This window comes from Sarcophilus harrisii, chromosome 4 (genome assembly GCF_902635505.1).
Source record: "Sarcophilus harrisii chromosome 4, mSarHar1.11, whole genome shotgun sequence".
Lineage (NCBI taxonomy): Eukaryota > Metazoa > Chordata > Mammalia > Dasyuromorphia > Dasyuridae > Sarcophilus > Sarcophilus harrisii.
The window spans coordinates 409,777,769-409,796,233 of NC_045429.1; the positions used below are offsets into that span (position 1 = coordinate 409,777,769).

General features: G+C 37.3%; 1 protein-coding gene across 1 annotated transcript in view; it reads right to left on the reverse strand.

Annotated features, from left to right (window-relative positions):
* The window catches only part of VAV3 (vav guanine nucleotide exchange factor 3), a 449,592-nt gene extending 434,004 nt beyond the window's left edge, over positions 1 to 15,588 (reverse strand). The window contains exon 1 of the mRNA XM_003769710.4: positions 14,952 to 15,588. Coding sequence (XP_003769758.1) covers positions 14,952 to 15,155 — 204 coding nt within the window. The 5' untranslated portion in view covers positions 15,156 to 15,588. The remainder of the gene's footprint in view (positions 1 to 14,951) is intronic.
* Between the last annotated feature and the right edge of the window lie 2,877 nt (positions 15,589 to 18,465).

Sequence of the window (18,465 nt, forward strand, 5' to 3'; positions counted from 1 at the left end):
TTTGTACTAGAGTTGTATTTACCAAGAATTGTTTGACGTACCCACCTAGAGAACTTTTGTTAAAAGATCTCCCTAGAACAACTAAAAGTGAATGAGACAAAGCAATTGTCTCAACTGCAATAATGATTGTAGGACAGTTGCCAAATGGCCACTTTACTTTGTACCTGAATATGTGTACAAGAAACATATTTCATAAAAATGGTTGCCATGATGTTTTTATTTTTCCATTCACATTATTATGGGAAAGTGAAGACACTAAATATGTGACTTTGGCCAAGTCCCTTACCCCTGTTTGCTTCAGTTTCTTTATCTGTCAAAAGAGCTGAAAAAGAAATGGCAGACCATTCCAGTATCTTTGCCAATAAAATCCCAAATGAGGTCATAAAGAGTTGAACATGATTGAAACAACTTTAACAACATACAAGAGTTTATTGTCATTCTCAAATTTTATTTCTTTATGTCACCAAAAGAAAAAAATGTATTTGCAATGTTTGAACAAAGCTATCAGTCATGATTCAAACTATTCACCAAGAACGGGATGTATTTATTACTTGTACTCAAAGTCACATACATCAAAAAGAGCTATGACATCTTTAGAATTTCAAATCACAAGGAGTGTAAGGATATGATTTCAACCAGTCAAACCATTCTTGACCTATGCTAAAAGTAGGCAGAGAAGAAATCTCACAATAGTCAATAATAAATGAAAAATCAGTATATGAATGATAAATGAAAAGATAAAATACAAAGCTGAGAAAGAATATTTAACATTTTTTGAGGGTCTTTTAGGTATAAGGTCTCCCTTTCTCACCCAGAAGAGAAGTAAAGCAGTCCTCATGCTCCCAATCAGCACAATAACATTGTTTTAATCCATTTTTCTGACCTGGGCTGGTTCATTGTTCCATAGGCAACCCATAGGCCCCTTGGTCTGAGGGGCTCGTTATGTTAGTGTTGAGTTTATTAAACACATAGCCCACTGTAGTTTAGAATTTCTGAGCTCAAGCCATTCACCAACCATAACCTCCCTAGTAGCCAAGATCATAATTACACACTTCCCCCTTCAGATATATATATATATATAACATTCTGCATGGCAGGGCGTATCCCCAAAGACCCCAACAGGTTACAAAAATCTGACTCTCACAAAGATCAAATTAAATAAAGATCAGTGGAAAAACATAAACTTAAGTTTAAAAAAATAAACAACACAAATACAAGATGGAGGAGGTTTGGTTCAATAGCAGTTTATCTGAAAAAAAAAAAATCCAGCTATTTGAGAGGATGGTGAGATCAAGGAATAGAAACTCTTAAAAAACACTTGTAAGATCTTTGAGAATACAGTATTTCATATTCTCTAATTGCAAGTACAAAGATTAAAAAAAAAAAATGAAAGTGTTTCCATTCCATTTTGTCATAGACAAAAACATTCCTTTCAATTCTGAGCTGTTGTCATTTTAAATGGTAATAATAATAATAACAGCCTGCATTTATATACTATCATGTGCCAGACACTATACTAAGTGCTTTACAAATATTTCATTTGATCCTCATAGCAACAATTGTGGAAAGCAGGTGCTATTGTTTTCCCCATTTTATGGTTGAGGAAAATGAGGCTGAGTGATTTGTCCTAGTAACATAGTTGGAAAGTATCTGATGCTGGATTTGAACTCAGACCTTCCTGATTTCAGGCCCAGCACTCTATCCTCTGTTCCACCACTGCCTGCTGAATTTACTAATAGATGTGATATTCATAATGTAGTTTTTATGTTAAGGGATCATAATACAAATTTCAATATATGGATTTGAAAAAAATTAAATGAAAAGGCAAAAAAAGTTTGTCTGTCAAATTTAAATTTATATAAGGTATGAATATTGTTTGTTTCAAACCTTTTAATACATTGAAATCCAAAATACTGGAGAATGGATCATTCTGGAAAGTTGCTTTCATTCATTTAAGTGTCAAAAAAAATTTTAATTTTTTAATTTAAAACTTTAAAATTTGGGGTAGAAATCTTTCTAATATATATTTTTCTTTCTCAAACGGAATATATCAAACATAATTTAACCATTCCTTAATGAGTTCAGGTTCCCAACACAGCATACTGGAAAGAGCCATAGAATGGGAAACAGATGGCTTGTGTTCTAGTCCTGATTTTTTGAGTCATTAATTTGAACTCCGAGCCCCTAGGTTTGAATCCTGTCTGCAAAGGAAGTACATATTATGGAGATTGTGATGTGTGGCAAACCATTAAATAGATCTCAATTTTCATATATATAAATATCTTCCAGTTTCAAATCTTAGAGGGTTATAATTCACTTAACAAACAAAACTTTAATAAGCATCTATTATGTGCTATGCATTGTGTGAGATGGTAAGGGAGAGATACACAAGACATGGACTATGCCCTCAAGGAGTTTAAAATCTAGATAGGAAAATAAAAAGTATATACATGTAACTATAATTTTAAAATAGAATGAGATAAATTCATAAAAAGTAGGAAAAGGGGGCTGAGTTCATAAAAGGGAGAGATCTTTGATGACTCTGAATATCAATTATTGTACTGAGCTATATAATACAGGGAAGGGCAGATAGGTCAGTAGATAGAGCACCATGCCTGGAATCAGGAAAAACTGAGTTCAAATCTGACCTCAGGCACTAGCTATATGACCCTGAGCAAGTCCCTTATTTTGTTTGCTTCAGTTCCTCCACTATAAAATGACCAGAGAAGGAAATGGCAAACTATTCCAGTGTCCTTTCCAAGAAAACCCCAAATAGAGTCATGAAGAGTTGGTCACAACTCAATAACAACAACATTACAGTGAATGATACCCTCGGGCCGCTAAGGTCTGTCAAACTATTTGTCTACTTAAGTAGCCTCTACTCTGTGGTCTTCAGGTATTGTTTACTCCACTGGTCCCATACCACCAACCATCACTCCTTATAGTGCCAATAATACCCCTATTATAGTGGAGCATTAATGTAAAAATGTGAGTTGAATGGACTTTGCAAAATCTGTGTTGGCTATTCAGAGGTCTTGTTCTTTGTTCTCTAGTTCTTATCCACATTCTAAACTAAAGAGATATTTACTGCACAGAAGGTCTGACAGTAAATAAAGTACCATTCACAAGGACTTGAAAGGAGAGATAAGGAATTCAAATTTTACAAGCCTCATCTTCTATGGTATCTATTTTGATTCCATTATGTTTCTTGTCTTCTTATTCCTTTATCTTGGCCTAGTGAGTGGAGCTGCATATTTAATAAGATTCTGCATTCAAATAAAGTGTAGCCATCCAGAGAGATAGCAGAAATAATTACATAAGACCAATTTTAGATTGTATAAGTCTTTGAGATGGAGTGGATCATGGTATTACATAATTAGCAACCTGAATCCTCTCCCATGTATAAAGATACTCTCCTAATATAAAGATTTTCCATGCCCTTTCTTTAGGTTATCTGATCATAGGGCTCTACTTTTTTTAAGGGTTACCATGCAGAATAATAAAGAAGAGTTTATAAATCCTGAAAAAAGATGGAGTAGGGCTAGAGAGGAAAGAAATTTATCTGGGATATAGCTGCCCAAGGGAAAAAAGAATGCTCAAGGGCATATAATTTATGTTACTTAAGAGTTCTTAAGAGCTGTGGTCTGGGATGAAGTGGATGACCTTATTGTCTTTGATATCTGACCAAGTTCTAAGCACTCCACATCTCCTAGGGCAACCACCTTCATGGCTATAGTATCAAATTGTTCTCAACCATGCATGCTTCTAGTAGAAGTCTTCACTTGCTTGGGGTAGTTATTCCACTAATTCCCTGATGGGTTTGAGATCCTTCAGTTACCCTCACCTGGTTTATCCCATCTACCAAGGATGGAGCCACTGCTCATACTAGAGCTTCTTGAAACCATAGATGAGAGGATATGGCAAAAATCATAAACTTCTTTTTTCACAACTAGAGCAAAGCAGATAACTTGCATAGAACTTTTTTCCCAGAAAATACCACAGGTTTTAAATTTAAAATAATAAAATAGAATTGAGACCTTTGATAAACTGAACAAGCATTGTAACTGATCCTACATATTATTTTGATTAAGTAAGAGCAGAAAAGTCAATACTTTGGGCCTAAATCTGAAATTCTTATTTAGTAGTTAGAAGTATCCCCCATGAAAGTATATCCTGTTTCATTTTACAGATGAGGGAAGTACAGAGTTCACTAACTAACAAAAAGAGAAGAGGCAGCTTCTAAGTCTGAATGAATCCTGTTTTTCCTTTAAGCTTCAATTGAGGTGCTACCTCCTCCTCAAAGGCTTTCCTTTATCTCTTTTCCTCTCATCCTCCCCAGCTTAAAGCGCTCTTTCTCTTCTCAGAATGTCATAATAGGAAGTAAATGAATGAAAAGTAAATTATTAAGCACATACTACAGGCCAGGCAAGGGCAACTAGGTAATGAAATATTTAGAGTGCAGAGTATGGATCAGGAAGACTAATTTTTTTCCTAAGTTCAAATATGGCCTTGCCACTAACAGTGTGACCCTGGGCAAGTTACTTAAACCTATTTACTTCAGTTTCTTATCTGTCTATTAACTTGGAGAAGGAAATGGCAAACCACTCTAGTTTCTCTGCCAAGAAAAAACCAAATTGAACTGAAACAACTGAACAACAACAAACAACAAATAACAACTTATCATTAAGTAACTATAAAGGAAATAAAAAAGCTGAATTGGAGATTGGACTGGGGGAAAGGGTAAAGCACTTCTTAAGAGGAGTTTAGGGTAATAGTCCAGGATAACATTGAAATGATTCATTTCAGAGATCAGGGATAGGGAATAGGGTCAGGAGTAGTCTAAGGTTAAAGAACTAGCTGAAAAGGGAAGTGCTGGTCAATGGCAAGTCTCCATGAGGTTCAATCCATAAGAGGTTCATTAAATGTGAAAAGTAGGAAAGAGGTGATAAACTAAGAAAAGAAAAAGAAAAGATTTTGTGCCTGCTGCTCTCATCTGACAACCAGGCCATTCTCTGGAGGATTTAACCCTTTTAAGATTCCCACGGTCCACTATATGTAGTCAGGCTCCACCTGTGCTATCCTGCTACCATATTCATATTCTCTCTTGCCCAATTCTTTTCCTAGATTTTAAAGCATAATCAAATTCACCATTGGTTCAATAGCTTTACCATTCCTTCAAACTTCATCACTGTCATGCAGTACTAGAAGATGTGCTAGTTTGGGGGTCAAATGGCCCAAACTTAATAGATGTTTTGATGTTGGAAAGTAACTCCTTCTCGGGGAACTACATGTTTCCCGTTTGCAAAACAGGAATAACAATCCTAGTATCTTCCTCAAGAGGGAACCATGGGGAACAAATGAAATAAAATGAGTGCCCAAAAGTTTTTCATGACTATAAAGAATTCTAGGTGAAATGTTTTTATCCAACTCAAGAGTAAGAAGGATGAGAATATGCTAATATTCTGATGTGCCCAGGAAGTCAAACAAACATTAACTTAAAATAATAGAATCTTTTACTAAAGTTCTATTCTTTAGGTACATCAAAGAAGCATAGAAATAGAGATCCGGGTTTTAGAAATTTATGTCCATAGATCCAAAATCTGACAGGGGCTACCAAGTTGAAATAGCTTTAGAGATAGACAAAAACCAACACTTTCCTTTCACTTATTGGTTTGCACCCTGGTTTATTTATTTTGTAAATCATTTGTACTCTTTTGGATATGTGGATAGGACAGAATGTAAGGCCCTTGAGGGCAAAGATTTTTATTTTCTTTGTATTCCAAGAGCAAGGGCTAACTTCTTATGTTTAATGGACCTATTTGGAAGTCTAGTGAAGTCTCAATGAATGCTCTGAATAATTTTTTAATAATAGATTTTTATTTTCAAAATAAATGCAAAGATGATCTCCAACATTCACCCTTGCAAAACCTTGTGTTCCAAATTTTTCTCTCTTCCTTCTCCCAGCCCCTTCCCTAGACAGTAAGTCATCCAATATATATTAAACATGTTCACTTCTATATATATTTACATAGTTATCATGCTGCACAAGAAAAATCATATCAAAAAGAAAAAAATGAGAAAGAAAACAAAAATCAATGAAACAACAAAAAAGGTGAAAATACTATGTTATAATCAACAGTCCTCTCTGTGTGTATAGGTGACTCTCTCCATCAAAAGTCTATTGGAATTGGCCTGAATTCACCTCTTTGTTGCCACATCCATCAGAATTAATCATCACATAATCTTGCTGTTGCTGTGTACAATGTTCTCTTAAGTCTACTTACTTCATTTATTATCAGTTCATGTAAATCTCTCCAGGCCTTTCTGAAATCATCCTGCTGATCATTTCTAATAAGAACAATAATAACATTCATATACTACAACTTATTCAGTCATTCCCCAATCGATGGGCATCCACTTAATATCCAGTTCCTTCCCACTGCAAAAAAGATTGCCACAAATGTTTTTGCACATGTGGGTCTTTTTCTCTTTTTTATGATCTCTTTGGGATACAGACCCAACAGAGACACTACTGGATCAAAGGGTAAACACAGTTTGATAGCCCTTTGGGTATAGTTCAAAATTGCTCTCCAGAATGGCTGGATCAATTCACAACTCCATCAACAATGTATCAGTGTCCCAGTTTTCCCACATCCCCTCCAACATTCCGCATTATCTTTCCCTGTCATTCTAGCCATTCTGACAGGTGTGTAGTGGTATCTCAGAATTGTCTTAATTTGCATTTCTCTGATTAATAATGACTTGGAGCATCTTTTCCTATGAAGTATGTAATTCACAACTCTTCACATCATTTCTACCCCCAACTTTTCTATTTCTTTTTATGCATTGCATTCCCACATTAGATTATGAGTTCCTTGAGACCAGGAATATTATTTTATGTCTTTCTTTGTATCCCCATTTAGCACAGTATCTTACACATAATAGACATTTAAAGTACTAAAGAAGTATATAGATTTTTAGGAACTAATAGAAACATCTTATTGTTCCTCTAACAACAGAACATGGGCATAAAAACTTGAGTAATGAAAGAGATACGATAAACCCTTATATTTGAAAGAGATATCAGTGATCCAAGATCTGGATTTGCCAGTAGAAAAGAAATTGGAGGACTGCAGTTTGTTGGGTTTTTGTTTGTCTGGGGTTTTTTGCAAGGCAATTGGGGCAAAGTGGGGCAATATATATATAAGCCTCAAGTAAGCCAGTTGCCCACACAACTACTAAGCTTATGTATCTGAGGCTCAATTTGAATTCAAGTCCTCCTGACCAGGGAACCAGTGTTCTAGCCATTGTGCCATCTAATTGCCCCAAGACAGTCTATTGTTAAGACATAGAAAAAGCCACCTGTCATATTGATGAATACCTCTCCATACCAGGATCAGTGACCATACAGATTTCTTAGAAAGCAGCATGGTGCAATGGAAGAAGCTTTAGATTTATAGCCATGGGACTTGAGTTTAAATCTTGGTTCTATTGCCTCCTACCTGTTAGGACCTTGATAAATCACTTACCCTCTTTAAGCCAGTTTCCCATTTGTAAAAAGAAGGTGCTGAGCTAAATGATCTCTAACATCTCTTCTGTAGCTCAATAAACTATGAACTATAGTGTGGAACTCCACAGACACTAATTCTGAAATTCCATCCTCCACAACTTTCTATCTCTTGCCTGTTGAACAATAATAAAAACAATATTGCCACGAAAATGGTTTAATGACCCAATACTCTCTGATTCGATTCACAATCTCTATCACTATTTCAACCGGCCAAAGCATCCTGTCCTAGTATCCTCTCCCTGGCATATAGTGCATACTTTTGGCTAATATAAGGTCTTTAAGGTCAAGGACTTCAGGGGCATTGCATAATAGATAGGACAATGGCCATGGAATCAGAAAAATCTAGATTTTAATCCTACTTCCTAGCTGACAGGTACTGGAAAACCATTAATTTTCTCAGTACCTCAATGGTTGGGCATGATGGCTTGTGAGATCCCTTTCAACTTTAAATCTGTGATTCCATTTCTAAGACTTTATGTGCCTCTATAATAGTGTCTAGCCATAGTATGCTAATAAGTGCTTTTGCTAATTAATTGCCACACTCAGAAGCCCCATAACACCATATAAATGTGTTAATTCTCTCCATATTCCCAATATGACAAAAAATATATCTTCATCAAGCACCTTTTGGATAACCCTCACTCACCATCTCACTTTATTCACAGAGCCACACTCTGAGTTAAGTAGGGCTAGTATTATTCACATTTCATATATTCAATTTATTAAGCAAGTTATAGTATTTACAACCTAGGAAGTTAAGAAACAGAGATTTAACCAAAGTCACCTTTCTAGTTAACGTCACAATGGAACTGGGATGTCGACTTCTTGATGTATCCCTGTATACTTTCTTAGGATGTTTCCCACCTGAGACATCTTACTCTAGAACAGGCAATATAAGCCTTAAGTAAAAAATAATGGCCAGGTATGGGATCTGACTAGATGCTCTCTGAGATCCTTTCTAACCCTAAGATGCCATGATTCCATAAAGAAAAGAATCTTGACAGCATCCTGCCTGTCCCAAAGCCAAGCTTGTTTATTATTCAGGCCAGCTGTTACAAATCTATTTTAAGTGCACTACTTTGAAAAACATGGAAGGTGAATATCAAATGTATCACTAAATTTTCCATATTAATTGAGTCTTTAGGGAACTCCCAAGTGAGTAGCATATAATACTAGTTCCTACTAAGCAATCACTAAAAAGATGGCCACACTACTTGTGAAAACAATTTCAAAGAAGATTTACATAGTAGAGGAAAAAAAAGTGAAATATCAGCATTATTAGTTGTCTTGGGGAGGGGGGAAACGGAGGAGAAAGGGAGAAATTTGGAACACAAGGTTTTGCAAAAGTGAATGTTGAAAACTATCTTTGCGTGTATTGGGGAAAATAAAATACTATTTAAAATTTTCATGATTTCAAACCACTAATGAATGAAGACCAGTAATCCCTGCCTTTGTTGCTCACACTTGGGCTGGCTGATTGCCTAAAATGTAGCAAAGACAGAATAGAAAAGAATGATTCCCCCGATGCCTTGTTAGTTCCAATATTACTATATCCCACCTTCTGCTGGCTCTGACATTTCCCTATCACTGATAGACAATGCATGAATCTAGTGGGAGAAAAGGCTTCATAGAAAAAAAGAACTACTTCAAAGGATCATGCAAAGGGATCTGGCAAGCAGAGATTGTAGTTGGTGCATTATGAAGAGAGGATGCTATGCTGTAGATGCTCTAGTCCCAAGTCATCAATTCTATTTGCACAGGAGACAGCTAAGATCTACTAGAAATTAGGATCTAGCAGCAATCCCAAAATATTCATTCTTTGCTCTGCTTTTTATCTTCATTTTTCACTGAATTTCAGAACTTGACAGGACCTTACCCTTCCCTCATCTAATACATAGAACTCTTTCTATCCAACAAGGAGATAGTGGCTTTTAGTAGAATATTTCCAATATGGGGAACTCGTTACTTCACTAAGCATCTCCTGCTTTTGAATGGCTGGAATTCTTGACAAGTTTTCTCTGAAAAGACTAAAATTACCTCTTTACAACTTCTACCCTTCAATCTTCATTCTGACTCTGGGACCAAGCCTAACAAGTCTAATCTTTCTTCCATGTGACACCCTTTTAAAGATTTAAAGATAAACTACATACCCCCCATTGTTTTCCCTTCTTGGTGTTTTCCTCCAATCTTATCCCTTTGTCTTTCTCTTGATTATGCTATATCCCCTTCTATCTCTATATCCTAGCTTCTCCCCTTGTAAGAAAGGGCAGCCATAGAACTGCCCATTTTAACTGCTTACTTACTCCAATAGTGGCGATTAAAATGCCACACATCCATCAAGAGACAGGACTGTGTTAATAGAAGACACGGGGAAGAAAAAAAAATCAATATATTTAGTCAATTCTCAGTCTTATACGAGTATCTGTAACTTTTCCTGGGGTCTTCTTGGCAAAGATGTTAGAATGGTTTTATCATTTCCTTCTCTGGCTCAGTTGACAGATAAAGAAACTGAAGAAAAACAGGGTCTTGCCCAGAGTCACACAGATGTCTGTCTAATTACAGATTAGAATTCAGATCCCCCTAACTTCAGGTCCAGATACTATATGCACGACAGTGCCCCATAAAAGTAAAAGCAATACCTCACTCAGTTGATATGGCTGCTACATGCCTTAACCAGAACATTATGCTATGTGGACCATGAGTCTGCATTCAGAGTACATATGTCACATGCCTCTGGACTTCTTGGAAAACAGAACAAGAAAGAAGGCTATGAGATCTATGGCTTAGGAGGCTGTACTCATTTCCATCAGGAAGATAGATAAGTGCTATCTTAAGCAAGTCCCTTTATTCTTAAGATGCATGAAAATCCCACATACTTATGGACATGAAAACCTAATCACCCATAGCTAATGAAGTCTGAAGACTTCAGTTCAAATAAACAAAGATTATGGTTGACAATGGAAGGATAACAAGCTGGAAGATTATTGCATTAACTAATCAGTCTTTCAACAAACATTAGATGGTCTCTCAGAAGCTCATAAAAAGTGTCAAATTTTTTTAAAAATGTATTTATCAAAAATTTCCTGGACATTTATTCCTGGAATACATCCTTTAATCTCTCTGAGATCCCATTTCCTCATCTATAAATTTCAATTCAGCAAACAAAATGCAATCATTATAATTGTATTTCCTATCTCTTGAAAGATTTTCATGAGAAAAGTGCTTTGTAAACCCAAAGATACATATAAATGTGAGTTATTATATTTTATAAAGTTAATAAGAAGAATAGGAATAATAGCTAACATTTATATAGAACTTTGAGGTTTACAAGTCATTTTACAAATATATCTCATTAATCCTCATAACAACCCAAATACTTAAGAGCTATCATTCTCTGTGATACAGATGAGAAAACCAAGACACACCAAACCTAAGTGACTTGCCCAGAAATTTACAACTAGTAAGTGTCTGAAACTGGTTTTAAACTCAGGACTTTTTGACTTCAAATCCAGAGTTCTATTTATTGCAGCACTTTATCCAAATATTCATTAATTAAGATTATATTCCAATGTGACCTTGCATAATAATTATTTTTTACAGAAGTTATAATGTTTATTAACTAAAATAGATAAGTGATCCTGTGAACTTTTCTTGAAAAATATCCTACAATAAGGAAACAATAGACAAAGCACAAATAAATCCCCAAAATGTCTTGGGGTTTTTGCATATCTATTGGAAGGAGAATTTAAGAGTATTTTGGGGAGGGGAGTTTTAGTTGGTAGGTTTTTTAACTTAGGTCATATAAATCAATAATAACATTGAAACAATTGTGGTTTTCACCATTTCCTGAGAGTAAAAAATAATACACATGTAATGAGTTGCTGTTTTATTAATCCACCATAAGTTATCAGACAACTTGCGATTAAAATGATAATATTTTGTGTATATATATATATATACATACATATATAATGTTTCCCACAAAAGAATATAAGCTTCTTAAGGACAGGGAAGTCTGCATTCACAGATCCGAGAACAATGCCTGCATTTGTTGATAGACTGAACAGATAGGGGCATCACTATGTTATTTATGGAAGTCAACAATTAGAGTAGAAAGAATATTGGATTTGGAGCCACAAGAGTCAAATCTTGCTTCTGATACTTTCTTTGTGATCATGAATAAGACACAGTTAACTTCTGTAAAATGGATATAACACTAACTACAGAATTGTATAGGAGTATTACAAGAAGCAAATGAAATAATGTATTTTGTAAAATAAGAAGTCCATAATCATTCATACACACACACACACACACACACACACACACACACACATCAATCAATAAACGTTAAGTGCCTATTATGTGCCAGGCACCATACTAAGCACTGGGGATACAAGCAGAGGTTAAAAAAAAAACAAAAAAACAATCCCAACCTTAGAAGAGCTCACATTTCAATGAGGAAGATAATATGTAAACAATTCTATACAAAGCAAGCTATATATAAGATAAATAGGAAATAATTAACTTAGGGAAGGCGCTAGAATTAAATGGATTTTAGGAAGGCTTCCAGTAAAAGATAGGATTTTAGATGTAACTTAAAGGAATCCAAGGAAGCCAGTGAGCAGAGTTGTTATGTGTAGAATATATGTGTACACCTATACATTCCTGTACATATTATTATGATTTTTTATATATACACATGTTTGTGTCTAATGTTAGTCATTTCTAGAAAAGGAGGAGAGGAAGGGAAGAAGGGATAATTAGGATAGGATAATTAGGATAAAACCATTATTCTGACTCAATTTTCCAGCCATTTCAACAACCTGTGTCATTAGTACTGAGATGGGCATTAGATATCAAATTCAACTCCCTCCTTAGCTGAGAGAACTAATTAATTCAAGGTGACAACTTTAGTGATGAAGTCAGCTGTTGGTTATAAAGTCCCACAATGCTCCTCCCCAACTACTTTTTTTTAATTATACCACACTAATGACCATGAATCATTGAGGAAAAGTTAATTTAGGTTTAGTATATTTTGCTCAAATAGAGAAATACATAATACAACTTAGAAAGAAATTGATTGAAAAAGTTTTAAGGGTTTTTTTTTTAACATAAAGTTTTGTAGTATGAAGACTTAAATTAATTTCAAGTAGCTGGCAAATTTAGTTCTACTCAAACATTTTCATTGCTTAGGAGTTCCAGACACCCTGGGGTTTATTGCATCTGCAGAGTCCTGGACAATACTTTTTGCTGATAGTCTGCACTCTGGTGCAACAGACCTTGCTGTCCAGAAGGGGCTGCAGCAAGGTAGGAAATGATGTTCAAGTTTGTTATGGTTTGTTTAGTAATGGGACTTGATGAATACTCCAAACTCCACAGAGAATTTCTGAATCTGGAGAGCTGCTTCTGATGTTACTAACATAATTCAAATGATTCACATTTCCGTAGTAATGTTTTAAGATTTCCAAAGTACTTTGTTCTGCCCTACACCACCACCCTCAACAATAGTATCATTATCCCCATTTTTCAGATGATAGAACTGAGGCTCAGGGTGAAATGGATGGCACAGTTAATATCAGAACACTAAAATTACACTGTTATATGAACTAATGCGACTTATAAAAGAATCATAAAACTTTAAAGCTTCACTTTATGTAACAATTTAAGTTTACAAAGTTCACAACTACCTTTCAAACTAAGTAATTCATAAAATCATACATTTAAAGCCAAAAAGGGAGCTCAGAGACTATTTAGTCTAACATGCTCATTTTACAGTTGTGAAAACTGAGGCACAGGGAGATTGTGCAACTTATCCATGATCAAACAGGTAGTAAACATCAAGGGTGAGATTTCAATCCTCCTCTTACTCCACACAGTGCTCTTCAAGCATTATTTTCCCCATTTCACAAATAATGAAACTGTGTCTAAGTGAAAAGTGTGGAAAACAGCAGCACTCACACATCCTGCTTGCTGCTGTGCACCTAGAAGCCAAAATCAAGGAAATCAATAAGATATCCATGGGATTGGGTTATGATGGGATCATCATGAGAGTCTGAAACAGGAATTCAAAGAGCTGAATGTATAATGTTACTTAGAAATCTATAGGTAATTAACATAGCAAATACAGATCTCTTTATAAAGATGGTGCTATTGCTACTGTCTACACACTGAATAGTGTGAGCTATGTATCACAATACCTCCAATTCTAAAAACATCAAATGAGTGAGATTTCAAAATGCAAGAATGGAAACTTTTTTTTTTTTTTTTTTGTTCCTCTCTCTACCCTTTGACGTTACCAGTCTTATTTAAAGTTGTTACAAAGAACACTGAGACAAGATCATATTAAGGTACTTTCTTGGCCAAAACATTCCAGCAAGGGAAAAGATTTTATTCATACTTTGGAATTTTGAACTCCCCTTTTTACGTGTCTCTCTCCTGAGCCCTAGCAGCTTCAGAGATGCACCTCTTCGCTGTGGCCCCTAGCACAGGAACAAAATGTGCAGCAAGATCTGAGGCAGGAGTTGGAGGGGAGGGAGAAGTGAATAATGTCAACCTGAATTTGAGACAGGAAACTAGTCTCTGCTGAAAGAGGCTGGACTCATGCTTCTCACGTGGTTTAAAGAAAGCTGTAAATACTAAACATCTCAGTGGAGAGATGTGCAGGAGACCTTCAGAGGGCAGTAGCAGTTTTATGACCCGACCCCACCCCCACCTCCTACCCCGCTTTTTTTCTTTTCTGGCTCATGCAATCACTGTACAGATAACGGTATTGGACATATTCAACTTCCTAGATTCCACACTCTCCGTAACATGGTTCCTCTTTCAAAAATGCAGATCAAGAAAACAAGGGGAAGCTGCCTAACCAAACCCAAAGAGCAAAGTGGAAAATACAATTTTATTTCATCATCTCCCATTCCTCCGTTGCCTCATTCCTATTATTGGTCTTTGGGAGTCAGAGAATATATGAGATGCACTTTAAGACAACTTTTATTTTTCAAATCACACGCTTCCCTTCCTCTTTCTCCCCTCTCCCCCCTTCCCCCCCCATACTCACAGTACCATCCCTCCTTTACAAATTCCTACATCATCTTTGGAGAGTTTGATAATTCAGTTAAAGAGATTTAAACTGTGTCTCGCAGCTGGGATACAGAAAAAGCCAAGAGTGGCCGCGGAAAGAGGAGGGGGACGGAGATAAGAGGCTGGCAGGGAGCACCTAGAAGATCTTTGCATTTACACAAAGAAATTAGCCAGATGATTAATGGGGGATGCTAGCGGGAGGAAGGGGAGGGGTGGGGAACACGGGAGAGGCGAAGAGACATGGCCCGGGGAGGTGAGAAGAAGGGAGAGAAAGGAGACGCTCTGCTCCCCCTCTCCTTACCTGGGACATCTGGGGCCTCAGGTTGATCTCCTTGAGATTGATGGAGTGACCCTTCAAGTTGTTGAGCAGCTGGCAGAGCAGAACCCCATCGCGGAGCGTCTGAGCCAGGTCAAACACCTGGGCAGAGTCCCAGGTCACCCGGTGGTTGGCGGGCAGCACCTTGCAATGGATGAGCCACTGAGCGCATTGTCTCCAAGGCTCCATGCCCGACAGAGCCCAGGACTGAGACGGGCTGGGAGAGAGAGGGATGCTAGAGCTACCGAGGCTTCCTCTTCCTCGTCGTCCTCCCGGGACACAGCCGGTGGGCTACGGGCACCCCCTTTCTTCCTCTAACACTATCCGAGAGAGAGGTATGTGCCGCAGTGGAAGAAGGTTCGGGGATCCCCTGCCCGGAGCGGGGCGGTCAGGCAGGGCTAGGCTGCCACGGCGGCGCACCCGGGCTGAGCTCCGAGCGCAGCCGAGCTCCAGACGCCTCTGCTCCGACTCACTGAGGCAGCGGCGGCGGCAGCCGCAGCAGCTGCAGTGACTTGTTCGCTCGCTAGCTCTCTTCCGTCTGCTACTTGCCCCGTGTCAGCAGCCTGAACTGCAGCCCCGGTAGAGTGCAAAAAAGCTTCCTACTCGCAATCAAAACCTCGCCGGCTACTGAGCATGCCCAACCGAGCTCCCCAGCCCGAGCCAGTTTCGTTACAGTCTGTGGATTCCCTGGAGGGGAGGGTGGAAAGGAGCTGAGGAAGCCGGCAGGACGTCAGTTTGGGGAAGAAAGTGGGGCGGCCGGTGGGGAAAGTGTCACCGGCAATGAGCCCGGGCCCATCAGCCCTCCCTTTCTACCTGTCTGTTCCTGAGCATCCGACATGCTTTTCAGCTACAGCCATGGACAAGCACTCTAGGCCCATAGTACTTTGCCTCTTAGGGCAACTGGCTGGTGATCAGACAAGAGTCTCCACAAGGTAACCACCAGCACCACCACCGCAAGGTATTCAGTAGGGCAGCTCTATCAGTGAGCGCAGACAGAGAGGAAACAGAGCAGAGATGTCACATTGGAGATAACAGGGGGCCACACCCCCTCCCCGGGGAAATTCGGGTGCTCTGGATTACAGGGAATCTTGAAAACAGGTTATTAGTGGTTTCAAAGACAGCAGCACCCTCCCCTGCCTGGTCCTCCCTGTGCGTCCTCGCTGACGCTTCCCACAATTATACAATTCATACTGTCCCTCTTCTACTGTTGACCTCGGAGTTGTTAAAGCTCAAGTTTTTCAGAATGCCCCTCCCCTCCGCTTCATCTCTGTCTCCCGGCTTCCCTGACTTTTTTCAGGTCTAACCTAAAACTCTACTTTCTGCAATAAGCCTTATTCTATCCGTTTTAATGCTAATGAGATCATCTCTAATTTGTCTTGTCTACATTTTGTTTATATATTGTTTCTCCCATTAAACTGTGAGATCCTTGTTGTTTTGTTTGTTTTGCTTTTTTTGTATATCCAGTACTTTACCAATACATAGCACATACTAGACATGCTTCTTGTCTTGGCTTGACTTTAGAAACACTTGGTGTGCCAGTTGGGGTGCCTTAAGGAAAATAGCCCAGTTTTTCAGACAAAACTTCGTGCATCACAAAGACTTTCCTGCCCTGTTGTCCTCCGACTTCTGGTCTAGCCTCTTTTATTCTGAAATGCCCTTGTTCTTTTCATCTCTAGTGATAATTCCATTAAAATCTATCTAAGGTAAATTTGCCTGAATAACAAGGTAGCTTTTGAGCCAGAAAGGTCTGAGTTGAAGTGCTGCTTTTGACATATACTTGTGTGATCTTAGTTAAGACCTCTTAGTGACGCTATTCCATTCTCTAAGGCAATTATAAACTACATTACTTTTGGTTTTTGTGGATGGAGTTTCCTATTCCTATGATAATCCAGGTTTGGATCAAAAAAAGGTGGACCACAGATCTATGACATATAGAGGATCTTATAGGTTTTTCCTGCCCTCATGAGTGTGTTCAGATGAGCCAGGGTAGAGTTTAGATACAAATTGAAAGGCTCTCTAATGCACCATTCCCCAGCAGCACAAGCTTGAATGCTTCCACAGTTAAGGGTGTCTTTACATTTACTGATCCTGGAATAGACACCAGTGGTTTTAATATGCACTCCACACATAAGACTTCTAGGGAGATATTTTACTAGTTATCTTGCATTTATTTCCACTACACATTTCTCTTTCTCTGCCGTCCCCCAACCAAAGTTTTGTATTATGTTTAACAAGATTCTGCCACGTGTGTGTCTGTGTGTGCACCTTGTAAGTGTAGTTCCCAACAAGCCCTTTTTCTTTATTGTTTCATATGGTAACATTTGATTGGGGGGGGGGGCGTTATGTCTTTGTTTTCTAGCATTTGCCAACCTTAGGATTCTATGTATATTTGTTTAAAAATAAATCAGTCAGAGGATTTCCTTTCCTCGCTAGGCATCCTTCCTCAGTGATTTCCTTTTTCCTTCAATACAGATAGTATCAATGGTCTAAGAGAAGCAATGTACATAGTGGCAATAATGTACAGAACATTAGACTGGGACTCCAGAAAACCTGAGTTCAAATCTCCTTTCTGATAATTACTAATTATATCAAGGCAAGTTAAATAAATCATCTGCTCTTATTTACATCATAGTGGTATTATGATGCTTAAATAAGATAATGTAAAATATCTTATGGGTGTTAAAATATCAGTTGTTACTATTGTGTGCTTTTTATTATGAACATAATGATCAATAAACTTAAACATTTCAATTGGTCAGTTAACAAAAATTTAGTGCCAAGCACTAAGCTAACAAACAAAAGCAAAAACAATCCCTACTTTTAAGGAGCTCATATTATAATATCAGAGACAATGGAGGTGCTTGGGATGGGAGGTGTAAATACGAGATATAAACAGTATTAATGGAAGCAATTTTTAAGTATACAAATAAAAATAAAAAGAAGGATTTTAAGAGTATATTCATTTCAATGTGATAGAAACAAAACTGTCCTGTTCATTTCCATTATGAATTTTTTTCTGTTATTGTCTTTGTATACTTTTTACAAACTTTAAAACAGTATGTAAATATCCATTATGCTGTATGTCTAGTAAATAAAGAATAATGCTTTTTATATAGTGTTTCTCTTTTTAAAAGTTCCTTATTTATAATTCATCACTTCAGGCCACAGCTTAGCCAAAGATAACTTTTCTTGGACAATTTTTTTCTAGAAATAATGATAAAAAAAAAAAACAGTGAGTAATTATCTATTTTACTCTGTTTCAGATAGAAATATAACTTATCTGTATTTTCTAGGTGAGTCTTTAAAATCATCATGTTCAACAAGTAGCAGCAAAGAAAATTTATATTCAACTTTTTCTTTTTATCAATTGAATTCACCTGGTCCCCTTCCTTTAATGCATAATACTTCATGAATACTTAATCTTTAGAAGACAAGATTTGGGGAGGGGAGCAGATATTATAACTGTTTTCAAATATTTAAAAAGCTGTCATATGGATGA